Raw genomic sequence first — 13,258 nt, 5'->3', positions numbered from 1 at the left:
GCTCCCGTCAGTGACTCTCCCCTCCCCCTCCCCGCTGCGCCCGCAGCTCCCGAGAAGCCCGTGAAACAAGAGGAAATGGCTGCCTTGGACGTGGACAGCAGCAGCCACGGCGAGTATCTCCAGCACGGCAACGGCGCCGCCTCGGCCTCCGCCGCCGCGGCCGCCCCCCAGGTAAGCGCAGGCCCGGCCGGGCCGCCCGCCCGCCCCCCCCCTCTCCCGGCTCCCCCCCCCGCCCCGGTGACACGTCGGGAGCGGGTGCGGGAGCCGGTGCCGCCGCCGCCGCTTCCTGTGTGCGCGCCTGCGAGGAGCCCGGCCGCCGTCCCGCACTAACCGCCACCCACTTTCTCTCCCTGAACCCGCCCCTTGTGGGTAGGACGCTCAGCCGTCACCGCTCGCTCTGCTGGCGGCCACCTGCAGCAAGATCGGCCCGCCGTCGCCGGAGGAGGATGAGGCCGCCGCCGCCGCCTCTCACTCTGCCGGAGCGGTGAGTGCCCGCCCCGCCGCTCTCGCACGGCCTGCCGGGGGGAGAGACAGCACAGCCAGCCAGCCCGCCCGCCCGGGGGGAGGGACGGGACACACGGCACTGCCCGCCCGGGGGGAGGGACGATAGCAGGGCCGACCTGCCAGGAGAGGGGTCCCCGGGCTCCCCTGCCTCTCCAGGAGGAGCCGGGCTCCCGGGAGGAGGCGGGAGCCTGGCTCCCCCCTCCCCCGCCGGCGGCGGCGGCGCCTCCGTTTACTTTCAAAACCGGGGCCGGGCGGGAAAGTCGCCCTCCCCCGGCCCTGGCACCGCAGCGGCTCGCCCGGCGGGGCCGGAGGCGCCTCACCTCCACCTGGGCGCACCCCCGGCGGCCGGCGGCCCGGGACGGCGCGGCCGGGCGGGAGCACAAAATGAAGGCTGCCTCGCCGGGGAGGATGTAGGGCGAAGTAAAATGGCTGTTAGACAACCAGCGGCGGCGGAAAGCTGCTTCCTGTGTCGACGCTGCGCTTTGCAGACGCAGTCGCCACGCGGTCTCGCCTACCGCGGGCCGAGTTTCTGCCCTTATCTCGCGGGTGCCGTCTGCTCCGAGAGGAGCCCCGATGACCTTGGGACCTTGCGTGATGAGATGGATCTCGCGCGCCAGAAATTTATTCCCGTGGAGGCTAGTTTAACCATCTCCATAACAAAAGCCTCCTATCTGCCTCGATCCGTTGACCTAATCTCTCCTTTTGGCTTACGCTCGTAAAGCCAGCAGAGATGGGGCGTTTAAAAATAAATGGTATCTAAAAATATGGGTATATGAAAAGGGCGGATCCAGAATGCCTTTAAAAATGATGTGACAAGGTCTTTTTGGCCTTACTACTTGGGAAATCACGTATACTACCTCTTCTGAACAAACAGGGCTTTAAGACAAGAAACAAAGCTCTCTTTTTTCATTTTTTTTAAGCAAGTCTTTTTTTTTAATTGCTGTACGGAAGCCTACGTTTTCATGGTTCTGGAAATTGGCGAAAAAATCTGCATGGCAGATTGGCACTGCCAGACCTTTTTGTTACAAATGTCAAAATGTTAGTGGTAACGTTAAGCTTACTAAACGCTCAAGTGCTAAACTTCAACATACTGTATATTCATCTGTATGTTTCAGCTTCCTTTTCCCTTCAGGTAAAGGAAGAATGTAAAAATAGTTGTCTGAGGTCATGTGGCATATTGCAGCCTAAGAACAGAACTTGAAAACATATTAAAATTCTTACCCCCCTTTCAAATGCACTTTCTGCCGAGCCTGTTTATGTTCTTAAGCTGTAGTCTTTTGAAGGCCTTTGTAGATGTTGTTAAGTGTCTACTGCCTCTAAAACTTGTTTCATAATACCAGATGCATATGGTGCTGAAAAGTGGGATGTTGGATCTGTCTCTTGCATAAACACACACATCAAAAAATGAATGATGCTTAAATGATGGTTTGCTTTCCTATATCCACCTCAAGGTGGTTCTCATTATAAAGCTAGAAATGTGCATCTTGAGAGTGGGTTGACTGTTCAGCATGAGCAGTGGTGCTGGAGTGCTAGTACAGGACAAGACAAATAGTTCCTAATAGTTCAAAACAGGAAAATAGGTCTTGAAATGTCACTTTTTCACTTCTCTTAGGTTGATGTATGAGGGGCTCTTCAGGGCAAGGCAGAAACAATTTATGAGAGGCCAGAACCTTAGTTACAACAAAATACTAATAGAGGTTTACTCACTAGTCTGCATACGTGCATATAGGCCTCTCCAACATAGCTGCCATGAGTTAGGTTATACAATTCTGGTAATTTTTTTCTGCTGTAACATTGCTCTTGAATGATTCAGAATATTTTGGATGGAATCTAAATATAAATTGGAGGAGTCTATGGTAGCTGAACCAGACACTGGAGTTAATTAAGATGACCTTGATTAAGGGAGGGGAGGGAGGGAAGTCCCTGAGATGTGTTCCTCGTGAAAAAGAATGACAAAAGAGTTGTGATGAAATACAGATTTTTTTCTGATCCCTGGAACGCATCTTGCTGGGGAGTGGGAGAAGGAAGGAGGAGCTAAAAAGGCTTGAATTGTAGATGCCTTGTAAGTCATAGGGAAAATGAAGTCTGTATGCGGGGACGCAGGCTTATTGTCTTCATGGGGTTTCTGGTGTTCCTCCCTTTCCAAGGCTTACAGATGGATCGGTTTGATACGTGCATATGGGTGGTGGTGCCTAGTTTAGCAACTGAGAGGTGATCCTTTCCCAAAGTTTTCCACACCTGGATTGTGGTCCAGACTGCTGAAGGTCCGTTAGGATTCTCAAGCCATGTAAATGGATAGTTGAAGATAAGCAAGTAGGCATTTGCTTTTAGAGGCACTCAAAGAGCTTTTATGTATGAGGATAGCAGTGCTGCGTTTTAGGGTTGTTTTGTTAATGCTTTACTGACGTTCGCTTGGTAGGAAATGGCAGGGCTGGAGCCAGTATGCTGGACTAGCCAGTTATTGCATGCTGCTTTCCTGGCTGAAATGGTATGCTGCAGCTGCTCCCCAAGAGACCAGGAGAATGATTTAAAAGCAACAGCAACAACAGAACTCCCATAGGAATGTGGGGAATATCGTGTGTCTGGGATTTGGGAAAGAGCCGGAGCAAATGTGGTCGTGTTTGCTGTGATCTAGTTGGCCCTGCCTTGAGCCTGGGGGTTGGACCAGATGACCTTCAGAGGTCCTCTCCAACTGAAATTATTCTCTGTTTGTGTCTGAATCCAGGCCTGCTGTTGGAGCAGACAACACTTTTATAGCACTGAAAGGATTAGCGTGGAAATACAGAGACTTACCAAAAGTGGCAACTGCTTGGTATGGAAAGCAAGTGAAGAAGATAGGAGAGGGCTTAGCTCCGTTGCCTACCTTCCATCCCTCTGGCAGGGAACTGACTGCAAAGGCTGTCTCTAGTGCACAAGGTTTTCGGCTTGGCCTAGGATTCTGATTAGGGTTATATTTGCTTTTGGATGGCAAAATATTAGCTAGCATTACTGTTGGTCCTGCCATTGTATGTTGATGGGGGCTGCAGTCTTTCAACTTAGGCTTTGCTGCTGTGATTGGTCCTGCCTACAACCATCTGACCCCGGTGCTTTGTGTTCTGCCCGCTTGGTTTTCATTTAAATGCAGATGGCCTTGAGTTTATGGCTTGCTTACCTGAGAATCGTTTCCTCCATTGCATACTGCTGTATCCATGGTTTGTTCAAACGCTCGCCATGGAAACTTCCCCTCAAATACTGCTGACCACTGGTGCGTACGAAAGTCTTGCTGGGATGGTGCGCCCTGCTGCCTGACCCAGAGTGACAGCTCATGTATCCTGACCTCTGTGGATGCTTCTCTTTCCCTTGGGAATTTGAAGTCTGAGAAGCTTTAATTTGCTTTTTCACTATTTATCGTTGACTAATAATTCTACTTAAACGTTCATATTTAGGATTATTTATAGCTAAACGAAAAAGAATCTAGTTTCATTCCAGTTTAAACATCTGCAAAGATTTTAGCATTAGGGGAAAAGGAGAAGCAACGTGGAAGACGGCAGAGCCGTGCATAGAGGAGAAAACGAAAGAGGAAACATTCTAAAATTGCAGTCTAACAAAGTCTTGGTCACCTGCAAAGCTGTATGGTAACCAGGTGTGTGTGCGCTCTAATTTCATTGCGACGCAAAGCACAAACTACTCCTTTCAGCTACCAGGCTCCCAGGGGTCACTGTTATGGTTGTGCCAGGTATGGCTGGGATAGGTGAGGATAGAGCCCAAGACCGATGGGAGCGTGGGGTGGGAGGCCTGGAAGGCCCAAGAATTAAGAACAGTGGCAGGCTGGCTGAGAAAGCTGTTGATTCTGACAGCTGCCAAAAAATGGGAGCTGTCAGAGTTGACTGCCCCAGTTGCGGTAGGTAGTTGCAAACAGTGCATTGTGGGCTGCACTTATTCCTCAGTTTTAAAAAGAAAAAAGGCTGTGGAGTGATTAGTATGTATTGCTGCTTACCAGCAAGATGTTAAAAACATTTGTAGAGGTTAATAATTAGCAATGTGGGGAAGATGAGTGTCATTTCTGGGCTGTAGACAAAGCATTTGTTTGCATATTTTACAAATAAAGGTTAGAGTGTTAGAAGAATGCTTTGGTGTATCTTCAGCTTGAGAATTGAGTATCTGTGATTCACAGAATTTAATGAAAATGTGCAAGTCCAGTTTATTGATGCCTCAGAACACTACTTTAACCATTTGAGAAGCAACTGGATTCTAGAATCTCGTTCTAGATGGAAATAGTGATAGTGCTGGTAGGACAGAGAAATATGAGGGTCTTGCAAATTTTGTGTTTTGTAGTAGTCAAAAATACAGATGAGCAGCATGCATGTTATCCATACCTCCCAGTTCTCTGGCCTGTATCATGGTTTTGAGGAAGCTCCAAGTTATCTTGATGTCCATTTTCTCCTTTATGGGTGATAATACAGCTTCCTGAAGCTGTGTTTCTAGAGGTGAACAGATGCACTAGAATGTATTTATCCACCATAGAAAAATCTATCTGGGATTGTCCAGCCTCTGTTTTATATTTTTGCAAAACAGAGAAGTTTCAGGTAGAAAGAGTGCCTAACCATTTTGGTCCTAACCGTTTTTCCCCCTTGCTGCTGCCTGGGAGCTCATCCTTTAAAATGTTCTTTAATCTTCCTCTTCCAGTTAAGTCTTCCTAGTCCTCCGTTAGAGCCAAGTGTAGGATTTTCTCTTCTAGTGCTTTGAGGATGTTTGTAAATTGGGTTTTATTCTTCCCTGTGGTATTAGAGAAAGTATAATTTGACTTAAAAAAATAAATAATCCATATTTAAAAACAAAATGAAACAAAAAGTTCTGACCCTTAGACTAATGCAGGAAGAGTGAGATTTCACAGAAATATTTCATAGAACAACTGAGGCTAGAAAGGACTTCTGGAGACCGTCTACTCTACCCCCTTGCTTAAAGCAGGTCAACGAGAGCAGGTTGCTCAGGACTATGTCCAATAGCTTTTGAATATCTCCAAGGATGGAGACTCCACAACCTCTCTGGGCAACCTTTGATAGTGTTTAAATCACCCTTAGTGTTAAAAAAAAAAAAAAAAAAAAGTCTTTGCATATTTACTCATATTCAGATTTCCTTGCATTCCAATTTCACCTGTCACCTCTTGTTCTGCCACTGGGTGTCACTGAGAAGAACGTGGCTCTCATCTTTTTTGTAGCCTCCCATCAGATATTTATAAACATTGCGAAGACCCCTTCCCAGAGTGTTCTCTTTGAAACACTAAGAGCCTCAGCTCTCTCATCCAGTCTTTGTACATCAGTTTCTTCATACGTCAGATACTCCAGTCTCTAAATCATCCTTAGGCCCCTTGGCCGGACTGGTACCAGTATGTCCATTCCTTTCTTGCACTGGGGAGTAAAGAACTGGACACAGCACTCCAGATGTGGCCTCAACAGTGTTGACAGATTACCTCCCACAGCCTGCTGGCCCGTGCTTACTAATGAAGGTGCTCTTGGCCTTCTTTGCTGCAAAGATACGTTGCTGCCTCGTGATGAACGTGCCCACCAGGATCCCCGTGTCTTTTCCTACAAAGCTGCTTTTCAGCCATTTGGCCCACAGCCTGTCCTGGTGCGTGTGTAAGTTATTCCTCCCCAGGTGCAGGACTTCACATTTCTGTATGTTGAAATGTTAGGTTCCTGCCAGCCCAATTTTCCATCCTGTTGAGGTCCCACTGAGTGGCAGCAGAACCATCACATGTATCAACCACCTGGTCAGTTTGGTATTAACTGCCAGCTTGCTGAAGGTGCACTCTGTCTACACCTAGGTAACTGACTGGTGAAGAAGTTAAACAGTCTTGGCCCCAGTATGGACCCACTGGGGTACAGTGACTGGCCCCCAGCTGGACTTTGTGCTGCTGCCTGCAACCTTTTGAGCCTGGCAATGCAGCAAATTTTCAGCGCACCCCACTGTACTGTTGTCAAGGCTGTGCTTCATCAGTTTGGTGTCACGGCAGGAGGCTGCGTCAAAAGTCTAGCTACGATAGCTGTAAAGGATATCCACTCGAAACCTCATCTACCAAGCCAGTCATCTCGCCGTAGAAAGTCTGTCAGGTTAGTTAATTAAGCATCATTTCCCCGCTGTAAGTCCAGGCTGACTGCTTCTGATCACCTTCTTGTTCTTTATGTGTTTGGAAGCGGTTTTCAATTTGCTCCATTGCCTTCCCAGAGGTCAAGTTGAGGCTGACTGGCCCCAGGTCCTCTTTCTTAACCATCTTGATGATCTGGTAGAGCTTTCAGCACCTAGGTGTGAAGGCATGAGGAAAATGAGTAGAAGTTTGCATGAAATTGTTCAAAATTTTAGTTTGGCATGCAGTTACATAGCATTTAATACATATATAGAGGTTAATAATTAATAAATGAAGTTACATGCAGTCTGATTAAAAATGCCTACTGCAGCTTTCTAGTTTTTACTTATGTCAAGGCCGTGGTATTGTCCTAATATAGACAGGTTCTGGACTCCTGGTGATTAAAAAGAATGTATTGGAGTTTTGGGCCCAATTGTCCATTCTGAGCAAAATGGTGTGGACCCTCCTTAAATGAGATGGAATTAATGTTAAATGTGTTTTGCCAGATTGGGATTGTTTTTTAAAATAATATTTTAAGCAGCCCGTGGTTAATACTTCTTCCCTGAAACACTCTTTTATTTTCTAAAATTTTGCTTTGGAAAAATGTATTTCTCTGAATTGAGTGCTTCTGAAACATGCATCAGAATTAATTTGCCTTAACAAGCTTTGTGTCATCTGAACCACAGTGACTAGTGTTAAGCACGTTTTTAACCTGTGGCAAATACAAGATAGAATGTGTTAGCTCATACCTTAATGAGGGAGTTGAAGCAGGTGCATTTTATCTTATATTTGTAATAACCCAAGAATGCACAGATAGTTTATTGTAGCTTGGTAAACACATGGTATTAAACTCCTGCATTAGCGCCCTAAGTCTTTCATAAAACAACAATTTGGATGAGGCACTGGCCAATCTTGTTCATTAGGTATGTGATTTTTAAGTGTTTAGGAGCTCCTGACTCATCTGTCCACCTCTGCTTGCTTGTTTGCTGATGCTTTTACTCCAGGACTGAAGGGGGGAAAATTGAGTTTCTGAGAAGTGCAGCCAAAGGCAAGCCACTGTAGACTAATGCAGAGAAACTTGTGGAGTTCTTTACGAGCAGAGAACTCATGGTTAATGACTTATGTCCAGCTGACCACGTTTGGCTTGTAGAAATGCAGATGCCTACACCATGTAGCCGTTACCACAGGGATGGTTTTGCTTTGATTGAAGGGCTTTTTTTTTTCCCCAACTCAAATCCCATCCCTCAACATGCTTTAGAGCACTTTGTAAGGGTATTTTATCTACCTTGTGTGTTTCTTGTCTCCTTCCACATTCAACTTAATGTTGCTTTGATATTCTCTTAAAAAACAAACAAGACCATGACTGCATTTCTATTTATCATGACCCCTCATTCTTCAGGCATGAGAGTCTTGGCTCAGGGACATCTCTTTATTTTACTGCCAGGAACTTACTCAAGGCTTGTTGAACCAACAGACAGGCTGAATAGCAATTGTTGCTCCCACTCTTCAGTGGCACTTGACCTTCCTTCAGGTGGACATACCACTTGATTTTAATTCTTCCTGTGCCCTGCTCCAGCTACTCTCTTTGCTCTGTTGCTGCCTCTTTCTCTTGCTTCCTGCTGCTGCTTCCAGCAAGCTCCCAGTTGCTTCCTGTTCCCTCCTCCTTGGCTAAGCGGCGCTGGTGCTGAGCTTTCCTCAGATCTTTGTCCCTTCCTCTTGACACACAGTTGGGATTGACACTGTCCAGCCTGTCCTTAAAGGAGCAGCTTCCACAGAACTGCTGCCTGCGTATCAGTCAATAAGGAGAAGAACTGTTGCTTTATCTATACTCTTGAAGTGTTTTTCATGGATGGCCGAGACACAGCAAACCAAGTATCTTATTTAGGACTGCGCTGTAAAGATGAGTGAGTGGGCTGTAGATGTTGCTGCTTATGCATCAGTGGTAGAAATCTGAGTTGCTACAATAATTCCTAATTGCTGAGGATGCAGTGAAAGATGACTACTCCTTTTAGCAGGAAAAGGAGTCCAGTAAGTGTCCTGCTATCTCCAGAGTCTTTGAGAAAGGGTATAGCAGTCAAGCTTGTTACAACAGGATGATGACCAGTTGAGGTTAGAAATCATCCTCAAACACTCTTTACCATCATACAGGGTTTTTTTTTTTCATGCTTTAATACTAGTAATTTTGGTAGCTGGCAGATAGCTTCTTGAAAACCTCGCCCTCTTTTTGCCCCTCCCTCCTCATGATTCATCTGGTATTCTCTGATACAGCCAGCTGTAAGGGCAATGTGTGGACAACTGGCGTTTCACCTATTATGCGTAGCGATAGCTTTGTATCCACATGTATGACCCTCCTAAACTTTTCCGTGAACTGGCAAGTACATCTGTTAAGAGAGTGCCTGTACTGAGCTAAAACCCTAATGGAGCAGGATTTGGGGGAAGATTTCACTGTGTCACAAATAGGTGAGGAGAGATGTGTGCCCAAGGTAAAAAGACCAAAGGTCATTGAATGGGATGTGGAAATCAATGTGCATTTAGGGAGGAGTGGAAGAACACGGTAGGTCATCTCTCTACCGTGAAGGAGGCAGGTTCCCTTTGAACAGTTTCTGTAGGGGATGCTCTTATGTACATACATGCTGTTGCTCATGAAGTCAGTCTAGTTGTAGAACCAAACGTTAGATGTTTAGGTTACATAATCTTAAATCAGCAAGGAGTAGTACTTGCAGTGGTTTCCATTAATCTTCCTTTCTCTCTTGTTCTAACAGTCACTATCAGCATGTTGCATTCCACGTTTATTTTATGATAGCATGCATTAAACATATAATGATCATATTTTTGCTTCTGGTATTTTCTGAATGCTGTTTACCTATGACTTTTATGGGTCTTTTGATACTTCATAAAACTTCCAGTTAACAAATGTTTCTATATTAGCAGATTGAGTAGTTAGGAACTTTCTTAGCAGTATTTCAGCAACCAGTACCTATTTGTAAGTAATAATTAAACACAAGATTATAAAGCTGAAGTGGTAGTAGAGGAAAATGGACTTTTTTTGCCTTTTTCTAGATAGGAAGGTGTGGTTTGGAATATTGACAAACATTTTGGTAATCACGTAAATTACAAGCGTATAAGACTAAAGGATTTAAAACCCTTCTTTAAGGCGAAGACTAATCAGTATAAGGAAAAGGAAATAGTAGGATGGATTACCAAGACCCCTTTTTCTCTTTCTGCTCTTGGAAGCATTAAGGCCATAAAATTAGTTTTGTTTTGGTAATGCTGTGTCTATTTACTAACAAACTACTTGAAGGATTCTGTATCTATAAGGGTAAAAGGAAGGCTTGCATTTTTTTCTTTATTGAAAGTTTTTATTTGTACAGCTCTTGAGAAGAATGTAGAATCAAGATGTGGGTTTCCTTATTGGAAAAGAAGCTTACCAAGAGCAGTAAAACTATTATAAAAGGAAAATACTTCTTAAGCTTGAGTGTTTTTTAATATGTAAACGTTTTGGTGTTGCTGCTCAGAATAGGATAAGAAAGTGAAACTAGAGACGTTCCAGCCTACGTCGTAGACTAAATTCACTCTGATGCGTGCCACAGAATTCATTCATGCTGGCTAAATCTCAATGCCATGCTAGAGGAGAATAAGCTGGGTGCTATATTTTGCATATCCAGGTTTTATTCTAAAGGAAGTTGGCATGCAGCAGTAGAAGGAAGCTGCGATATGCTCCGGTAACTTGTGTAACAAGAGCAGTCATGGGATCAGTGCAGAAGGACAAGCCAGAGCTTTTCTTTCTACGTACTGTGGACTCTGCCAAAGAGACAAAATTTGTTTCACAATTAAAGTTTTATGAATTGTAAGGCAAGTTACTTACTTTTTGCTAAATATTAAATTATTCCATTGGTTTACCGTGGTGCCATAAAACAGATGAGGAGAAAACCTATGTATATCTTTTGAAAAGTGATGGTTATTTACATTACCAAGTTGATTGACTACACACATCTAAGCATTGCAGGATGTTAAATCTAATTCTTAATACTCTATTCTGAAAAAGCTTGCTTTGGTAAAGAAAGGTAAGTGCAATTTACCTTTCCTTTACTGAATAAGAAACAAAAGCATACTACATCAATCCTTAGGTTCTTTAATGTTTAACCTTCTGGGGGTCTGTTCTGAAACACTGACCTTTTCTATTGTTCCAACTTAATGCAGATAGATTTTTTTTTTTTTTCCCAAACAGATGCATATGACTAATCCAACTGTGATCTCAGTGTAAAAATCCTTAGTTCTAGAGGCGTTTTTGCCTAGTGAAACAGTAACTCCTATAAGCTTATAAATACTAGGACTTTGTATTATGCGTAACTCAAACTGAGGCTATCTGGGCTTTCCGACCCGATGACTAAGTTACCTCTGAACGCTCTTCGTGTTGTTGAGAGTCACCATATGCACGTATATACCATATATAACACAGTCAAAAGTGGAACTCTAGGAGATGGAGGCGATGCTGGCTTCACAAGAATTCCTCCGTTGCTGTGCAGTAGGTGCAAGGCTCGGTAAGGCGTGTAGCTGAGTCCCAGGGTAACCTGGTGATGGCAACTTCATCAGCCCGTGCCAGCTCCCTTCTTCCCACAGCCAGGGGTTTGGATTACCCAGCAGCATCCCACCAGAATAACTCTGCTGCTGGTCACCTGATGTAGCCATGGCACAGGAGCTGCATTTGATCTACTTGTGAGCCACATGCAGCTCACGAACCACAGGTTGGTTACCCTGACTTAAAGCATTAGCTCACCTAACAAAAATCTGTACTTTGTAGTTCTAATTCAGTTGCTGTTGTTTACGTGGGCTGCACTGCATGTTTTTCAGTAGTGTATTGATCTCTAGTGTTGAATTGCATGACTGTTCTAGCGTGTAATCTGTATGTCTCTTGTTTTAATTTTTTCTTTTCTTTTCTTCTTTTTATTCAGACAGGGGATTTGGCTTCTGTGCAATTAGCAGGAACTCCAAATAGATGGGAGGTCTTGTCTGCAGCTCCTGCCACTATAAAGGATGAAGCTGGTAATATAGTACAGATTCCAGGTGCTGCCACAGTAACTTCAAGTGGGCAGTATGTCCTTCCTATTCAGAGTTTGCAAAATCAACAAATCTTTTCTGTTGCACCAGGATCAGATTCGTCGAATGGTACAGTGTCTAACGTACAATACCAAGTAATACCCCAGATCCAGACAGCGGATGGTCAGCAAGTTCAACTTGGCTTTGCAGCCTCTTCTGATAATAGCAGTATAAATCAAGAAACCGGTCAAATTCAGATCATTCCTGGCTCTAATCAAACCATCATTGCCTCTGGAACACCTTCAACTAATATTCAGAATATCTTATCACAGTCTGGTCAAGTCCAGGTTCAGGGAGTTGCAATTGGTGGTTCGTCTTTTCCTGGCCAAGCACAAGTGGTTGCTAACGTCCCTCTTGGACTGCCAGGAAATATTACTTTTGTACCCATCAATAGTGTTGATCTAGATTCTCTGGGACTTGGCAGTGGTTCTCAAACCATGACAGCAGGCATTAATGCAGATGGGCACTTGATAAATACTGGACAGGCCATGGATAGTTCAGATACTTCTGAAAGGACTGGTGAGCAAGTTTCTCCTGAAATTACAGAAACTGCCACTGATAATGACTTGTTTGTGCCAACATCATCTTCATCACAATTGCCCGTTACCATAGACAGTTCAAGTATATTGGAACAAAATGCAAACAACTTGACCACAACCAGTGGTCAGGTTCACAGTTCTGATCTTCAGGGAAATTACATTCAGACATCAGTCTCTGATGATACACAGGCTCAGAATATTCAGGTCTCCACAGCACAGCCAATTGTACAACACATACAGCTTCAAGAGTCTCAGCAGCCAACCAGTCAAGCCCAGATTGTACAAGGTATTGCGCAACAGACAATCCACGGTGTGCAAGCAAGTCAAAGTATATCTCAACAGGCTCTTCAGAACCTTCAACTGCAGCTGAACCCCGGAACTTTTTTAATTCAGGCACAAACAGTGACCCCTTCTGGGCAGATAACCTGGCAGACATTTCAAGTGCAAGGAGTTCAGAATTTGCAGAACTTGCAAATTCAGAATGCACCTGGTCAACAAATAACTCTAACCCCTGTGCAGACTCTCACTCTTGGTCAAGTTGCAGCAGGTGGGGCGTTGACGTCAACTCCAGTTAGTCTAAGCACTGCTCAATTGCCAAATCTACAGACAGTTACAGTAAACTCTATAGATTCTGCTGGTATTCAGCTGCATCAAGGAGAAAATGCTGGCAGTCCTGCAGGTATTTACTTTACTCTTTTTGCATTAATTTGTTTTTTATTATTATTGTGTGTACTTGGTTTGAATGATGATAATCATAACACTATTGTTTTTGCTGCAGAAGCCTTCAAAATACAGTGGGTTAAAGTAATGATAGATTTTATTTGAAAGTATTGTTGCATAAGAAACAACTGTAATGGTAGAACATGGTCCTACCCCACTTGTGTTATTATAAACTCCTGTAACTCTCAACTGGTCATATCAGTTAATTGCACTTCTAATACAATGTTTGTCAGTACTTACAAGTCTTACAGAAACCTGACAAGCAACTATGCTCGCAATAAAGCAGTGTCATTAG

General features: G+C 44.4%; 1 protein-coding gene across 2 annotated transcripts in view; it reads left to right on the top strand.

Moving 5' to 3' along the window:
* SP3 (Sp3 transcription factor) overlaps positions 1-13,258 on the top strand; it is a 35,826-nt gene that overhangs the window by 849 nt on the left and 21,719 nt on the right. Inside the window, exons 2-5 of one of the 2 annotated variants that reach the window (XM_038181777.2) lie at positions 47-171; positions 374-484; positions 11,560-11,650; positions 11,756-12,922. In XM_038181777.2, coding sequence (XP_038037705.1) covers positions 47-171; positions 374-484; positions 11,560-11,650; positions 11,756-12,922 — 1,494 coding nt within the window. Of the gene's footprint in view, positions 1-46; positions 172-373; positions 485-11,559; positions 12,923-13,258 lie in introns of both variants that reach the window. The other variant, XM_038181776.2, reaches the window with a different exon arrangement.

This window comes from Anas platyrhynchos, chromosome 7 (genome assembly GCF_047663525.1).
Source record: "Anas platyrhynchos isolate ZD024472 breed Pekin duck chromosome 7, IASCAAS_PekinDuck_T2T, whole genome shotgun sequence".
In the NCBI taxonomy this organism is placed as follows: Eukaryota; Metazoa; Chordata; class Aves; order Anseriformes; family Anatidae; genus Anas; species Anas platyrhynchos.
The sequence above is the reverse complement of the archived record's forward strand: the minus strand, read 5'-3'. Positions and strand labels throughout refer to the sequence as shown.